The following is a 16,987-nucleotide window of genomic DNA, read 5'->3' on the forward strand; positions in this document are numbered from 1 at the left end:
AATTCCAAATTTTAATTTTTTTTCACGATAAAAACCTCATAATCGTGTTTCTGGGGTCGAAATATCTTACTCCTAAAAATATTTGCACTTATTTAAGGCTCACCCTGGATCACTTAAAGAAAAAAAAAATTATATAAAACATCTACTTTTAAATTATCCTCTTTTTCATAGTCCACATTACGACATGGAAAAAGATTTTTTCAGTAATAATTTTCACTGTCACCTTTTTTAAAAAATACTGGGTGATCTACTGTTCCAAAAAACTCCATATTTTTAAAAATGTATATACAGGCTGATTCAAACTGATTTTCGCATAAAGTCGTAGTTTTTAAAGGAATTCGATAATCTTGATGACGTGTACTTACATTATATTTTTTACTGCAACTTAAATAGACAGAAGAAAAACTTGGATTTGGATAGTGTATTTTAAATCTCGTAGGTATTTAAAAATAAAAACAGATCGATATCGATTTAAGAATTACTAAGAAAGTATTGCGAATACACATCGAAAACCGCACAATATTTTAAGTGAATAACGAAACACCTCAATTGCCATGGCTTTGTGTAACGAAATCTAGTTCAAGGCTCGTATTTTCGTAATTTGGATGGCGGTAGATACTGTTTAACACTGCCTCCGTTAAATTTAACTTTGGCGGTTCGCTTTCGCCATAGGTCATTGTCGTTTTTCTATAATTAAGGATTTTGGCTTGAATATGATATGACATTATGAACAATTTTTTTAGTACGTGTATTATTTCAGAATCACTTTGATTGATGTAGGAAAATATTGAACTATTAAATTAATTAAGAAAGAACGCATAGGTACCTGTAAGTTTTTAAACAAAAAAGTATTTTAAGTTAACAGTTAAAGTATTATTTTTGCTGCTAGCGCCTACTATTACTACTACTACTACTACTGCCATTACTTCCTGACGAGTATTTGACACGCATCAGAAAATGGTTACGCAAGGCGTTTTCTTTCATGAGCTTTCCTGTAGCCGAAAAGTTCCAATACGTGATATCCCTCTTCCGCACTCCGGACATTCAAAAATTTCATTACTTTGTTGCCTCTTTATTTTTTGGTTGTTGTTAACTGAGTTTACCGTTCTTCTCCATTGCGTTTCTATTGTGTGCTTCTTCTTGCAACATTCTGCATGCTTATCCCCTTTAAGTTTTCGTGAAAAATGTCCTTGTACCTTTTGAGTTGTCCACCCGGTTTCCTCTTACCGTCTACAAGCTCACCGTAAAGAAGAGATTTTGGTAGGCGGTTTTCTTGCATCCTGCATACGTAACCAGCCCATCTTAAGGTTGCTAGGACTAATCTGCTAGGGCTAATCTGTACGTGGCCTACTTTGTTTCGGCGGAATCCGAACTGCGGTCCTCGGTCCATGTCAACGGCCTATAGCAACTTTTGACGAGTGTCTAAATGGACTCTTTCTTACTCACGAGATATCCGATCTAAGTGTGTGTCAATAGATTTTACACACTTAACTTCTGTGATCTATTGGGAACGAGTGTTTCGATGTAGCTGGGCCATTGCCTAGGTTTTTAATGACTTTATTTATCAATTCGTTTATTATTAATATTTATCAATTTTTAATTTATCAATTCGTTAAATGACTTTTTCAGAAACTCTCAATTTTGTTACACCACTTTTAATGATAGACACCTACTAACAAATTGATTTTTGCTTGAATTGGAAAATTATAAGAATTATTAAAGAATATAGCTTATTTTGGTATGATTTTCAAGCATACACTATTATAAAATACTTTCAGTTAAAAAGAAGAAATAATTTGTTTTTTTTAAGAAATATTTAAATTTGAAAAGTTTTATATTTCATCAAGTGACATTGTGATTTTATGCCACATCTAATGAGCAGTACAAAAATATATCTCAATCTATTAAAAATATACATTTTTTCGGTATAAAATATTAAAATTGATTTTCAGAACAAATTACTGGCAATGCTTTGTTTAAAAAATAATACATACAAGTTCTAAGAAGAAATATCACTGTTTGTGTATGTTCATTTTATTTAAAATCCACATGTGTTCCTTTTGATCATATCTTCAAAAATCAAAATAAAGAAATAATCCCAAGAGCAAAAATCTCATTGTTATGACTGGAATCCAAGCTGTGAAAATGCATTTTTTGTTTAAACAAGCTCTCGTTTATAAGACGTTTACATTTTCTTATTGTAAATAAGTTAACTTGGCTTGCAGGTTCTTTGATCTATATTTCAAAATGTGGTGCAAGAAATGTATGAAGAATCTTTGCAGAAATTTAATGTTGAAGCACTTAGCAAAACAAGAAGGTATTTCAAATCTCATTTAAATCGTAATAAAGGTTTTTAAAATATGTGTTCTTAAAATATATTTTTTTAAAGTTTGATGCCCCCTAGCGGACAAACGAAAGACTTGTAGCCTGATAGGGTTACCAGACGTCCGGATTAATCCGAACGTCACAAAAGTATTAATTTTTGCGACCTGATTGACAACTTAAAAAATCATTTTAACGCTGACATGAATTCAATGAAGCACTCCTAAGCACAAAAGTACGAAAATATATTATTAAACTGACATAAAGTGTCAAATTCAACGACCGTAACCATAGTTTCTCGATATATAATTACTTACTAGGTGTTACTTTTAATCTTTTTATATTATTTGGAACGTTTAAATTGTTTAAAAAATTATTTGTGAAGAAAAAATAGCATGCATGTTCTCTTCGGAGTAAAATGTCTTTTTGTGCCTCTTCTGTATGACGAACGTACAGCCTCACCATAAAAAGTATCATTTTTAGTTTTAATAAAAATACTATTTTTGCTCTTATATCGCTAGAAAATTATGACGTTCGGATTTTTGGGAAGACTTGCCGGGATGGACAAGTTTTCATCTGGTAACCCTACCTATGAATTTATTTTGATTCCAAAAATATGTAGTAGTTCTACGTCCACGGAATATTGTGACACCCTGTATAGGCAGAAAATATATTATATAGACAGAGCTTATTCAGGTAAGCTCAAAAATATACGCTCAGACAGTCAGGCGGCACTTGGGGCACTTATGAGCCCAAAGGTATCGTCGGGACTCATCTGGGAATGCCTGGTTGAACTGGGAGCTCTGACATGAAAGAACAGAATTAGATTATTCTGGGTGCCGGACCACAGCAGCATCTAAGGCAACGAAAAAGCCGATGAACTAGCTAGGCAGGGATCATCGGCATCCTATCTTGGTCCAGAGCCAGTACTGGGAATACCCAAATGTATGGCCCTTATTGCACTAAAACTCTTGATCAGGGAAAAGCAGAATGTCCACTGGAGAAACAGACAGGGGCATAGGCACAGCAAGGCTTTTATCCAAGGACCTAGCTCTAAAACCGCAAAAGAACTGCTAATGCTTAGGAGGAATAAAGTGCGGATTACAACAGGCCTCTTGACAGGACACCTGGCTAAGTGTTACCTGAACAAGCTCAAACTGTATCAAGGAAGTCTTTGCTGCAGACTCTGCGATAAAGATCCTGAAACAGCGGAGCACATAATATGCCATTGCGAGGCTCTGGATCGAAAGCCACACTTTTTATTTGGGAAAGCTAGGCTAGAACCGGAGGAACTATGCTCCCATCCTATCAAGGACCTGCATAAGCTAGTGGGCAGAGAAATGGGAGAATGGGTGCAGATATAGAAAGGGGACAAACACAATAGGCCTCACAGGTCGCAGTGTTTCCGTCAAAGGACGGCCCCTTGTTATGGAATAAAATAGGCAGAAAAAATACGGAAACAGAAGTTTTGACAATGTTTAACGTCTAAAACACGATATTTTATGATTTTTACGGTCGTATATAACAACTGCATCTTAATATCGTCAGTTTTCACTTATTCACGAACTGTTTGTACAGTTGGTCAGATGGAAAACGATGTTTCTAGGAATATTAATGTATTTCCGATGAAAAACGAGCTGTGTATTGTGCACACATCCGTTTTCCACACGCGATATATCAACAAAATATTTCTTAGCAAAGCCATACGAACGATTTCTAAAAATATCAGAATTATTGCTTATTACTTTAGAGCACCTGTTTGGTATACGAAAGATTGTTTAATGTAAAGGGGCGTCTATTATTTAATTACCTAAAGGGCGTTTTTAAGGATTTTTTTGATTGGATAAGGTATATATTTATAATAAGGATATTTATAATTAGGATTTTCTCTTGTCATTTTTGATGTCCTAACTTAACCTAACCTAACTAAATAGATATCAGACTGCACTGAACGATTTAAAGTACAGACAATAAGAATAAATAATAAAGACTTGTCTTTGTCTTATAAAAATATTACATAGCATTACTTCATTGCATGATAACACTCACTATGAGTTTCCTTTCAAGTGCAGGAGAGGTTATCCAACCAAACTACAAGAAAGAAATCGAAACGAGTGGGGGTAAAAATGCTGACTGTGTCATTGGATAAAAATTATATTTCTTTAATATAATGTTTAATAGTTTATATATAAATTAAATTATATTTTTATAAGTTAACATATTGTTTCCTACGTATTGATAGTTAGTATTCTTGAGATACTCAAAGAAAGACCATATTGTAAAAGTTAGCAAACTGGAACAAAGCTGAAAAGAAAATCAATTCCACGGTCCGCTTGGATATATTTATTGTAACCATTTATATTCATTTATGACCACATGGTATTGTACGAGTCGCAATTTCGAAAAATTATAACAAATGTCTCTTACAAAAGACCCTCGATTTAAGGTCGCGTTCCACAATGGGAATTAATTTCATATTTCGATCATTTTTCTTTTATTTTCTTTTTCATTTTGTTGTTGTCGATATCCAGTGGCCGGGTACTTACGCCTTTTAAGGTGCTACTTCGAAGCGACAAGCGTCATACATATTTATTACCCGGTTTTAATTAATTTTGCAAATTTAAAAGGTAACCCACCTTTAATCGGTCCTGAGTCATACGATTTAAACTGTGGTTTTCCTTACCTTGTTTGAATTTCGTTTTTATTTCATTATGGGATCGGAGTGTTTTACGATAACATTATTGGGTTGTCGGCTAATATTTGTTGCTTTTTTACCAAAAGTACCAAAAATATCTGAGTGTGTTTTTATAGTTTTGTTTACAATTACATTATGTACTGTCGACATTACTGACTATCTATCTTAACTATTGATAAGCGAGTTTGATTTTGGTCTTAGTCTTGCACAAACATCAAGATGAGACCAAGCTTTCTACCTACAAGACCAAGACCTAGCATGCAAGACTCTTTCGGTTTTACGATCTTGCATTATTTTTACGCGTTTTTGTTTATCAGTTCATTTTTAGCCGATCCTACCTACAGGTATGGTAGGCTATTAAGATCGACAAAAGAAAAGGTTTTTTTAATTTCACTGAAAATGAGTTATTTGGGTCATAAATGACCTAAATACAAAATATTTTCATGGTGTCTGTCTGTCTGTCCGTCTGTAACATGATAACTCAAAAACCGCTAAACCGATTTTAATCAAATTTGGCACAAAAATACTGTTTTATATAATAATAATACCCGAGAATCTGGCCATTAGTTTTTGGTGGGGGTGGGGGGGTTGGTAAGGGGGTATGGGAGGGGGTTAAACATTTTAAAAAATTGTAACTCCAAAATAACAGTAGTTAGCGAAACGCGGTTTTCAATTTAAAATTAGGAATAATATTTGCAACAAAATTTGTAATAACATCAAAATCAGTCAAAGTCGCAGCTTTTGAGATATTCCGTGTTTCCGTAGTCCGTTTTTGAGAAAATCCGTGTGGAGAACTCCAAACTCCCATCGGACGCGACTCCAGGTGACGGATAGGGGACATAACCGCGGACCAGAATTGGAAAAATTCCTTTACTTTGAAACTAAAAGGACTGCCTACCAACTTTTTATTAATATATTTTAGTACTAGCGTGTTCCAGCGACTTCATTCGCGTCGAATTAATCATTTGTAATGGTAATGATAAAGCAAAGCAAGAATTGCCATTAACATACAAACTGGATAAAATTTTTTCTCACATTTATGTCAGCATGAGAAAAAACAATATGGTGATATTATTATATAACTTGGTAATATTTGAGGGGTAGTGTCATCTCGTTGGAATTTGACTATCGAAAATACGTTTGCCAAAAACAAGCTTTTAACGTCAAGCAGTTTAAGCAGAATCGTGGTTAAGAAATTACCCAACTTTTTGGAACACCGTGTATGATTTTTAAAAAATTTCAAAATATGTAAAAAAAAACAAATAAATTATGCTTGTCCAATCGTTTTCCCGAAAGACTAACCGTTTTTAAATAACAAATATTGTAATATTTGAGGGGCGTTTTACCCTCTTGGAATTTGAGATTCGAGAAACCCCTCCTTATCAAACCTCTACACCCCACAGTCAATCCGTTTGCCAAAATCAGCGTTAAACGTCAAGCAGTTTAAGCAGAATCGTGATTACTCAATGGTCATATTTTATGAAACACCCTTTATAAATTTATAAAAAATCTTAAAATATGTAAAACAACAAAATAAAATATACCTGTTTAAGAGTTTTACCGAAAAACTCACCGGTTTTTAAATAAAAAATATTTTAATATTTGAGGGATAGTTTCACCCCCTTAGAATTCGAGTTTCGAAAAATCCCGTCATATCGAACTTCTACACCCTAAAGTCAATCTGTTTTCCAAAAATCAGCTTTTTACGTCAAGCGCTTTAAGCAGGATCGTGATTAATCAATGACCAGATTTTTAGAAACACCCTGTATACATTTTTAAAAAATCTTAAAATATGTAAAAACAAAATAAAATGGAAACTTGACCGTTTTTAAATAAAAAATATTCTAAAATTTGAGGTGTGGTTTCACCCTCTTGGAACTGGAATTTCGAAAAATCCCTTCTTATCGAACCTCAGCACCCTAGAATCAACCTGTATGCCAAAATTGAGCTTCTTACGTTGAGTGGTTTGAGCAGGATCGTGATTAATCAGTATGTCAGTCACTTAAGGATTTTATATATTAGTATAGATTTTAGTATGGGCGGTTATACGTGTCTCCCGGCGCCAATTTTTCATAGATAATTAAAAACGATAACAATGAAAATCTATTAAATAAGTGCAAGACTTGCAAGAGTCTTATAACAAGACCAACTCCATAACTGATGAAGATAATAAAGTCTTCCTACTCTGGGTGCCATCCCACCAAAGGATATATAGGCAATGAAAACGCAAATGATCTAGCTAGAAAAGGAGTCTGTGGCAACACTCCACTAACTGGCCAAGAACCGTTCTGCTGCCCAAATGGAAACCAACTTAAAGCAGAACTCAAAAACATGAAATACTCTATCCGCAACCTGGAATAGGATTCCTCCAAAGGTCTAAAACACTCTAATAATTTACGACCAAGGAAAATCAAAGAAAACCCATTTCAAAAAAATTAAAGATTTTCCTTGATGTAGTAAGAACAATCTTTGGACAGAATTGTCACGGCGTTTTTAACAGGACACTATCTCCTCAGATTGAAGCTAAGAAATAATGGCGAATGCAGATTCTGTGAGAAAAATTGGGAAACATCAGAACACCTCATAACTGAATGCGCCGAGACGACAACCATTTGTGCCATGAACTTTGGTACCACTGATATCGAAGATGGAGAATTTACTTCTGTAAAACCATCTCAGATACTGGCTTTTGTCAAAGCCCTAAGATTGTGTGATGAGTTATATAACTCAAGAAAGGGGGACACAATAGATCTGTAAAAATTCGGTCGCGGTAACTAATCCTTCTCCCATGCATTCTATATTCTACAAGACCATATCTGGACCCTACAAGACCAAGACCAAGGAATTTGTTGTTACTTGCATTTGCCCATCACTGATCTTTACTTCCCTCTTACATTTCCCTTACTCGTCTTCTTATCTCATTTCTTCTGCTTTTAGTTTTTCCGTAGCTTTTTTTAAGTTCTAGTGGAGTACTAACTAAAATTACTATTCTTCGTAATCATCCGCTTCTGACAACATTTTGGCTTACTTACGAATTTGAAGGAACAAAGGAGTAATTCAAAATTAAAAAAATATATAAACTATATATTTACATTGCGAAATTACATACAGATATAGGTGAATAATAACCACCACATACGATACGGAGTATTGTAGCTAAACGATTAGATTTTCACAAATTGTAAGTTTTGGGTTCGTTAAATGACTATTAGACCTACAATTTAAAAATATTTTTACAAGATACAGAGTGTCCCAAATAAATAAAAAATATCAAAGTTTTATTCTTTTTTAAATGGAACACCTTGTAGATTATTACACTTTTAGTTTCTAAGATTAAAATAAAGGTAAATTTGATTAAATTTTACCGCATTTTAAACTTACCGTTTTTGAAATATTATACAGAGTATCTAAAAATTTATTTTAAATAATTACTAGCTTTAAACGGCAATAACTTGTTTAATTTAAATGTATATTTAATTTTTTATCAAATTCTATAATACCAACTTTACTTATCTCTTCAAGTTTTCGTAGAAAATTAATTTTCTTATAATTTAGAACTCATTTATCAATATATGGAATACTGATATTTTAGATTTGAAAATAATATTATTATAAATTTCTCGTAATATTGTAAAGATATTTTTAAAGTGTAGCTCTAATAGTCCTTAAACGAACCCAAAACTTACAATTTGTCAAAATCTAATCGTTTAGCTGCAATACTCAGTCTCGTATGTGGTGAAAAAGCCTGTATATATTTTACTGCTCTTGAAGGTTAGCACGTTAGAACAAATTGGTATTTTAGAATGTTTACTATATTTTTTTATTTTTAAAATAAAAGAGTGCGCCTACTTTTTGTTGTGGTCGTAAATTAGTTAGTATATCTCGGAGGAAAGTTTTCATTACTATCTCGAGATTTGTGTTGATTTTTCGAAATTAATGAAAACACTAACCGAGTAGAGGGTATGCCATACCATCGAAAATATGTTTGTCAGAATTATCTTTAAAAAAATTATAAGTAGGACGATGGAGATGTGATTTGACACGAGACCCATATCGAATACATATTCAAATACATCCATCATCAGAACGGTTAACTGTTAAAAACAAAGTCATCAACAAACAAACTTATTGATAGACAATTATGTCCAATTGAGATTGATATTATTTAAACTGGGCCACCACTGTCCTTTTTCAATACTTGGGATATTTTGGTTTTAATTAATTTTGATTTTACAAGGCTTACATTGAATTCTCCACGAGAATTGATTTTCATTGATGAATATGCTTTAAATTTTGCCCGAACTTAATATTTGGTTAATTACTTCTTCATCAATCAGTGTTCAATAATCAAATATCTCAATAATAAAAACAACAGAAAATAATAAGTTTTATTTGAAATAAACGGTGATATGAAGTAAATAAATCATTACTGTATTTTTAAAAAAAACTTTGAGACAGGTGTTTTTCCCATTAAAACACATTTTATCACCTACTTGTACGGATAGAGTCGTTCGTATATATAAATACCTTAGTAACTAATTAGAAAAATCTTAACGAACTCTGTACGATAATTTTCAGAATAAATATCTGTAAATAAATTCTTCGAACGCCATATAAGACCAGCCATATCGCAATATGTCCCACGCCAAGCAGAATTCTAGCGCAGATTTTATCCTATTTAACATTCCTTGAAGCATTACGAAAATTCTTAATCCCATTTTCACTATTCGGTAGATTTTCTTCTAATTTTTACACCGTTTCAAGATTAGTATTGAAGGAACTAACTCTTTTAATAATCTATTTTATACTGTGTGGTGCATCGGAACACGGGACGTAGGAAATCCCATGTTAATTCTGAAAAGGTCAAATATTATCTCACCAGGTTTTATGCAAAAGTTGTATTAGTTTGTTGTTATTCAAAGTTATTTGCAAAAATCTACCTTCAAATTAGTAACATTTATAATACGGCTCAGAGAAAGCTACAATTAAAATACCAGCAAAAATGTGATTGTGTCATTCGATGTCACATTTTGTTTACAAAAATTTGAAGGTGCCAAACAGAATAATTTCGTATAAAATAAATATGAATTTCGCAACTTCTGAAAAAGTAACGATGGTTAAACGGCATATTGCTGGAAATAGTATTCCCGCTGTGTTAGATATGTTCGCAGCTCAATCTCCGGAAAGCATATATCGAATAACTCAACAATTTAAAGAATAAACCGGAGGTTTCAAACTAAAGGCACAAAAGTTGAAGCACATGGAAGTGTGAAGACAAAAATAATTGAACAAGAACAAAATAGCAATGACTCCAATATTCTTCATGTTGAAGAAAAGAAAAACATTGACTTTTGTTTATTAGGTATAGAGTAGGAAAAGATCACAGGATTTTTCGTCGAACGACTTCTTCCTATGGAGCACACTCAAAAACCGTCTTTATGGGCATATTAAATACAGAAATTTAGATGCAGTGAAAACGACACCTCTGTGGAAGGCTAAAGATTCTCCCCTTAACAGTTTTGTATTGTGAGGCGTGAATTTCACAATCATTTGGGGTATTGTTTGGCTGTGAATGGGGAATTATGTAAACATTTTATTAATTCGTATTAGTAGTAGTAGTAGTAGTTAGTAATAAAGTTCCTTATATGTTACAAATATTTCGATTAGGGTTAGTTGGGGTAATGGTAAACGATTTTAACAAAAATAATTTTAACAAGGTATATCTTTGAAACTTTGACGTTTGCGCTGAATATTCTAAAAGGGTATATTTTAACACACTTTTGTATTCCGTTGCTTACCTTGGTTATGGTTTTATGTTTCGTTTCTATCTGTTTCCTGAAAGTTTTTTTTATTACGGAACACGGTTCCTGAAAAGTTCGGTTATAACCATAGATAAAAGAAAATAATCTTCTATTAAGATAGATATGAAACTTAATAGTAAAATTTTGGGTCAAAGCGCCCCTCCGTGTTCTTAGTAGAGACTACGTTTAACCCAGCACCTTCGCCTTTTCTGTTGTAAATATTTTTTATGTTTATATTTGATTTCAAAGGATTTAGTTTTAAAGTTACACTGATATATTAGTATATCAGAGTAACTTTAATAAAACATATATTTTGTATTTACATCCAAAAGCAATGGAGGTAGGCAGTAAAGGTAAATAAATTTCATTAACTAAATATAATGACTTTTTAGGACCATTTAAACTTATCATGCAGCCATTGTTTCTTAAAGTCAGGAATATTTAAAAAAACACGAAGAACAAGACAACAAGTAATCGTGAATGTTTTGTAAGCTATAAAAATATAAATATTGATTAGATTTGTTTATTTATTATTGATCTGTTTTAATATTGGACTTGCAAATCTTCATTTGAGCTGTCTAACGAGTTTAACAGTTTATTAATAAAGTACTTTTCAATATTAAACTCCGTTGAAAAGAAGAAGCAAACGTAAAAGCAGAGAATAGGTACATTAATAATGCATAAAAGATAACGTTTATAATAGAGGTATTGAAATTAAGAAAACGTTATTTGACGTTTCCAGTATTTTGCCAATTTTCAGTATTTTACCAAACCGTTCCGTATCAAACCGATGTTTTTCAGGAACCGCTCTTTACCGTAGTTTACCGGTCTGGTTAGCCTGGTTTTGCAACGGAATACAGCCTTAATAGGTGCTTTGATGGACAGCTAGAAATTTGCAATAGGTTCCAAAAAAAATTTGTTTACATTTACCCCATAGGAAAATCAAATTTTGGGGTAAATGTAAACATATTTTTTAAATGGGGTAATAATGAACCAAAAACTATACAAGTTTGTTTTTAATTGGGTTATAAGTTTATCAATGCGTTTAATTGTTTACAATTTTCCCAATGGAGACAAAATAAAACATTTTGTTATATGAAGACAAATTATTTATTACTGTTTCATCAAAAGTGTACAAAAAATATTAAGGTTTTTCAAAAACATCTGTCTTTCCCGAAAACGAATATATTATCTTCCTTACTACAAACCTAACCAATTCATTTTTAACGTTTCTTTTTTTTTTGGTCTTTTTCATATCTGTCTTGGAGCTTATCAGTGTTAACAGTGTTTACCATTACCCCAAAATCAAGTTTACAATTGCCCGGGAATCCTATTTTACTGGGGCATTTGTAAACACCTCTATACTTTATTTCCCGTAAGTTAATCTCAAATTTTAACATGCATTTTACTAATACAACACTAAATGAAACCACTATGTATATAAATTATCTTAGGTTATTCACAAATTGAAATTTTTAAACAAAATTTCGCTAAGGTTCTAATGTTTTACAAGTTTTAAGCACTCCAAAAAAAATGTTTTTGCACCATAAAAAAGTACTAGAAACTCATTTAATCGAGTCAATACACACCAAAGATGTGGGCACTGTAGCTAGTCGACTTATTCCCTACCCGCTAAATTTAAAAGTTATTGGACCTGTTTACAATTGCCCTTGTTTACCATTACCCCAACTAGCCCTATCCCTTTAATTATTGTGGATGTATGTGCTATGAGAGAGCGAGGCCTACGAGTGATCGTGAGTAATGAACAGCAAACATGTCATAATTCTTTTGTAGATAATCATTCCAATTCAGAAACCACCTTTTCCAAACCACATAAATTTTTGTACACAAAAAAATGTGACATCGAATTTTACAATGACAAAATCATATTTTTGCTGTTATTTTAATTATAGCTTTCTCTGGGCCGTATTATAATTTTTTTTACACAGTACAACTTTAACGCTTCTTCATAAAAGTCTCATACCATTTTTGTATAAAATTATCTGGGGAGATAATATTTGACGTTTTCAAAATTTAGATGGCATTTCCTATGTCCCCCGTTTCGATGCAACAAACGGTATACTTAATATATTTTTTTGTAAAACTGACGTTTTGTAAAACGTGACTAAATCTTTGTAAGTAGAAATTAAACAATCTCAGTGACATTTTAAGCTTTCCGGGTACACAATCAATGTCACCCTACACAGCCTAACTGCTCCGTTTGAATTCAATTCCTATTCTTGTCGGTTCTTTCTTCTTAGATGCTGCGATAGCACGTTGTGTCGCCATATTGGGGCCGAATGCAAGGCCTAAAACAAAGACAGTCACGAAAAGTCTTACGCATGACCAATTTTACTGCATAATTTGTAGGCGAGCTTCAGATATAAACATCAATTAATTGATAAATCTATTGTTGGAAAACAATCTCGTTCGAGTTGCTTCGAGTTCATGCATATTAATGAAGGCTGCTTTAGATGTGCATGGATTTAGTGGCGTCAATTGATTTGGCACCAATCTGTTGGTATTTTAGATTTATTTTTAAGGAATTTTTTAAGCAATATTCTCTCTTAATGGGCCCTTACTGCCAGTTGACTTTAAGAAGGTTGTAAATTATTTTTATATTGAGTAAAAACGATTTTTAATAGTTTATTTTAAAATTCGAGAAAAAAATAGTTTTCTTGAAATAGAATTGTGTGTCTGGAAAAGTTCCATCCTTTTCTACTCTTTCTATAGTTAGTATTAATTTTAACAAGTTTTAGAGATGGACATATCCAAAATTATTATTGATTGTTCCTCAACCGTTTTGAGGCCGTTTTTTATCATACGGTATTTCATATTATGTTTTTATAAATATTCGCATTTTTAATTAAAAAATGTAAGGTGTTTTTTTCAAATTTAATTAAGTTCGTTTATATTGTTTTATGTGAACGTTTTTTTTCTTCGCTTGCTTTCATGTTTGTGTTCATGTTAATTTCCTCACGACTGATTGTATTTTGTATTTGACTAAGAGTGGGTCCCATAGGGGACCCTCCACTGAGGCCGCGAGGGCCTATTGTGGCTCCGACTCACGACTGATTACTGGAATAAAATTATCAAAATTTTTAAAGTATAACAATCTGTGGTATAACATCAAATTTTATTCACGACTGATTACTGGAATAAAATTTGATGTTATACCACAGATTGTTATACTTTAAAAATTTTGATAATTTTGATGTTATTTTCATTAAAAACTCAATTCTTTATCGATTTTACTTTTGAAAACCATGTCCTGCATGCCGATGGACGAGGTGCGCCATCATTGAATAGAAATTAGCTGTAGCTCTGAAATCACCGGTTCCGGAAACCCTAGTGTTTAGCTTTTATAGGAAGGAAAAACTGAAAATACCGAAATTTCATTATTCATTAAGTAAAAAAAAATGATTATAATGTATAATAAAATATGATTATTAAAAATTACGTTCAAATAACGCATTGTGCTTGTATTAATGCTTGCGATTGGATATAGTTGGGGGAGGCAGCTAGGGTTTCACTACTTGACTTGACTTTCAAGTTACTTGACTTTTCAAGACTTTGACTTTTAAGTTCAAGTCAAGTAGTTACAATTTCGAGTACTTGAAAAGTCAAGTAATTGCTCACAACTTCATGATTTTTGTCAAGCTACTTGATTACTTCACATTGTATTAAGTTTCATTTGATATTTTTAATCAACCACAAAATCCTGCAATAATAAACTTTATTGAAAAAACTAAATTCTATTGTTAACGAGAATCACGGATTAAAATAATTTAACCATTTTGTATGCAAATGTTTTGAGATTTCATATTAGTATCACTTAATTTACAAATGTCTCTTCTTTTTTTTTGCTGATACGTCGTTTTTTAAAAAGCAAGGAAATCATATCAAAAGGTAGATTATGATTCGGTCAAGTGCTTTATCTACATATGGTTTGGCCATATGATAGGCATTTTGGACACACTTCATACTTGTAACTACTACGCCGTTAAAGGGTCAAGAATTTTAGTTTTATTAGTGTCATTATGATGTTTTAAAACATCGATATTTTTTAACCGATGTTTTATCAGCATCCATAAAGTGATCCATGTTAGATGACCGATGTCCAATCACTATTATAGGATGCGCAATGCCACAAGATGCAATCAAGTAATATCAAGTAGCTTGAAACTGCGTGATATCAGGTCAAGTAGTTACGATTGAAAATCAAGTCAAGTCAAGTAGTGAGGTTCTAAAATATTTGGTTTCGATATTTTTTAACCGATGTTTTATCAGCATCCATAATATTAAGTGATCCATGTCAAATGACCGATGTCCAATCACTATTCTAGGATGCGCAATGCGACAAGATGCAATCAAGTAATATCAAGTAGCTTGAAACCGCTTGATATCAAGTCAAGTAGTAACGATTGATAATCAAGTCAAGTCAAGTAGTGAGGTTCTCAAATATTTGGTTTTTTAAGTCAAGTCAAATAGTTTCTAAAAACAACAAGCTACTTGACTTGATGAATCCCTAGAAGCAGCGTTTGGTGATACCAAGATGACATTTTTATTTCTATAATTATAATGACTTGAAAATTGCAACTTATTCTACTCATTAAATACTTTAATTCTTAAGTGCACTGCCTAGATTTAATTCTAAATAGTAGATTATTCTTTTATAATTTTGGTGCTGTCGAGCGCCATCTCATTCCACTCTCAAAATGTGTGATATTGATATCGTCACTATAAATGGTGATAAATAATTGGTTAGATGAAAATTTATAACAAAGTTGTCTGATAATAAGTCTGAGTCTAATAAATAAGTGCAAATATTTTTAGGGGTGATATATTTCGACCCCAGAAACACGTCTACAACATAATATACAACATAATATCTTGATAATATAGCAACATAGGTAGTAGATTAAATTTACAAGAAAAATAAAACAGAAAAGATCTGGCGGTTCTCAAAATGCAAGCGAGAAATATATATTTTTTTAATTCTCAAAGGAAAATATCTCGGATATTTTGGACTTTTTTGAAAAACGGTAAAGATAAAATAGGTTTCTTTTATCGATATCTATCTACCAGCCCTGAAAATATTTACACTTATTTAAGATTCACTTTGTATTTTCTTTGTTAATTTTTCAAATTGATACAAAGGAACTGTATCATATCATTGAATTTAAAAAAAAAACACCAATCAATTATAAACAAGAGATAACTTCCTCAAATGTATACGTTTCTTAGTACACATACAAGTATCCTTTTTCTTAAATCAGTAATGCAAATGATTTTTTTATAACGCAATAAATGTTTCCGCAGTACAGAAACAGAAATTGTCACATTTTTTCAAAGATTTCCTTATTCCTTAAAAGCATGTAAATGCTTTTCAATTGATTGTTGAGTTTTATTTTTGTTATTGCTGTTAAATTCATGCCACCTAATATGGGAATTGTTTACTTCTTACCTTGTACCTATCGGTTACTGCGTTTAATTGAGATTTGTACACGAATGAAGGAAAGAAACTTTTACATCTTGTGCATGGTTGCAAGGAATAGGTGTTTAATTTTAATAATTATTACATCAAAATAATTTGTTTTTTAAACTCAAACTATTATAGAAAATAATCTATTGTCTAAAAATTGTATACGAATTGTAGAAAATCAAATTGTATGTTTAATGAACATTATTTTTCATATTTCAGACTTACACCTGTCTTCATGTGTGTGTTATTGTGAACAACAGCCCCTGTTGTGCCCCCGTAAGTCTACTTAGACATTCGTGCAGTTTTTTTTTTCGATATGCATATTTTTGTTTGATTTTTTTTTATTCTTTTGTGTTTTACTTATTATTGTTTGATTTTTCCTTTTTTTTTGTGTGTAGTTCTTTATATTTTCATGTTTTAATACCATATTGATTTTTTTATTTTTTTGTTACAGGCTAGACGAAATATTAGAGATCTTTTCGAAGACTTACGCGATGGACATAACCTAATATCTCTCTTGGAAGTTTTAACTGGCGAACAACTGGTAAGTTGGTATATTTTACGTAAAACTGCATTCTAATATGTATCAACTTTGCTTTATTTTTGACCATCACGTCATTATATTCATGGTACATTTGCTCTTAAAAATGAAGCTCATAAAAATATTTAAAAATTAGTATGCAA

At 31.9% G+C, this 16,987-nt stretch overlaps 1 protein-coding gene across 1 annotated transcript in view; it reads left to right on the forward strand.

Annotated features, from left to right (window-relative positions):
- Positions 1–16,987, forward strand: part of LOC115890619 (microtubule-actin cross-linking factor 1) — a gene marked incomplete in the record, with an annotated part of 244,898 nt that overhangs the window by 53,498 nt on the left and 174,413 nt on the right. The window contains 2 exon segments of the mRNA XM_030910899.1: positions 16,523–16,579; positions 16,758–16,847. Coding sequence (XP_030766759.1) covers positions 16,523–16,579; positions 16,758–16,847 — 147 coding nt within the window.

The sequence above is a fragment of the Sitophilus oryzae genome, unplaced genomic scaffold (assembly GCF_002938485.1).
Source record: "Sitophilus oryzae breed Bouriz unplaced genomic scaffold, Soryzae_2.0 scaffold_89_pilon_pilon, whole genome shotgun sequence".
NCBI classification, from domain to species: domain Eukaryota; kingdom Metazoa; phylum Arthropoda; class Insecta; order Coleoptera; family Curculionidae; genus Sitophilus; species Sitophilus oryzae.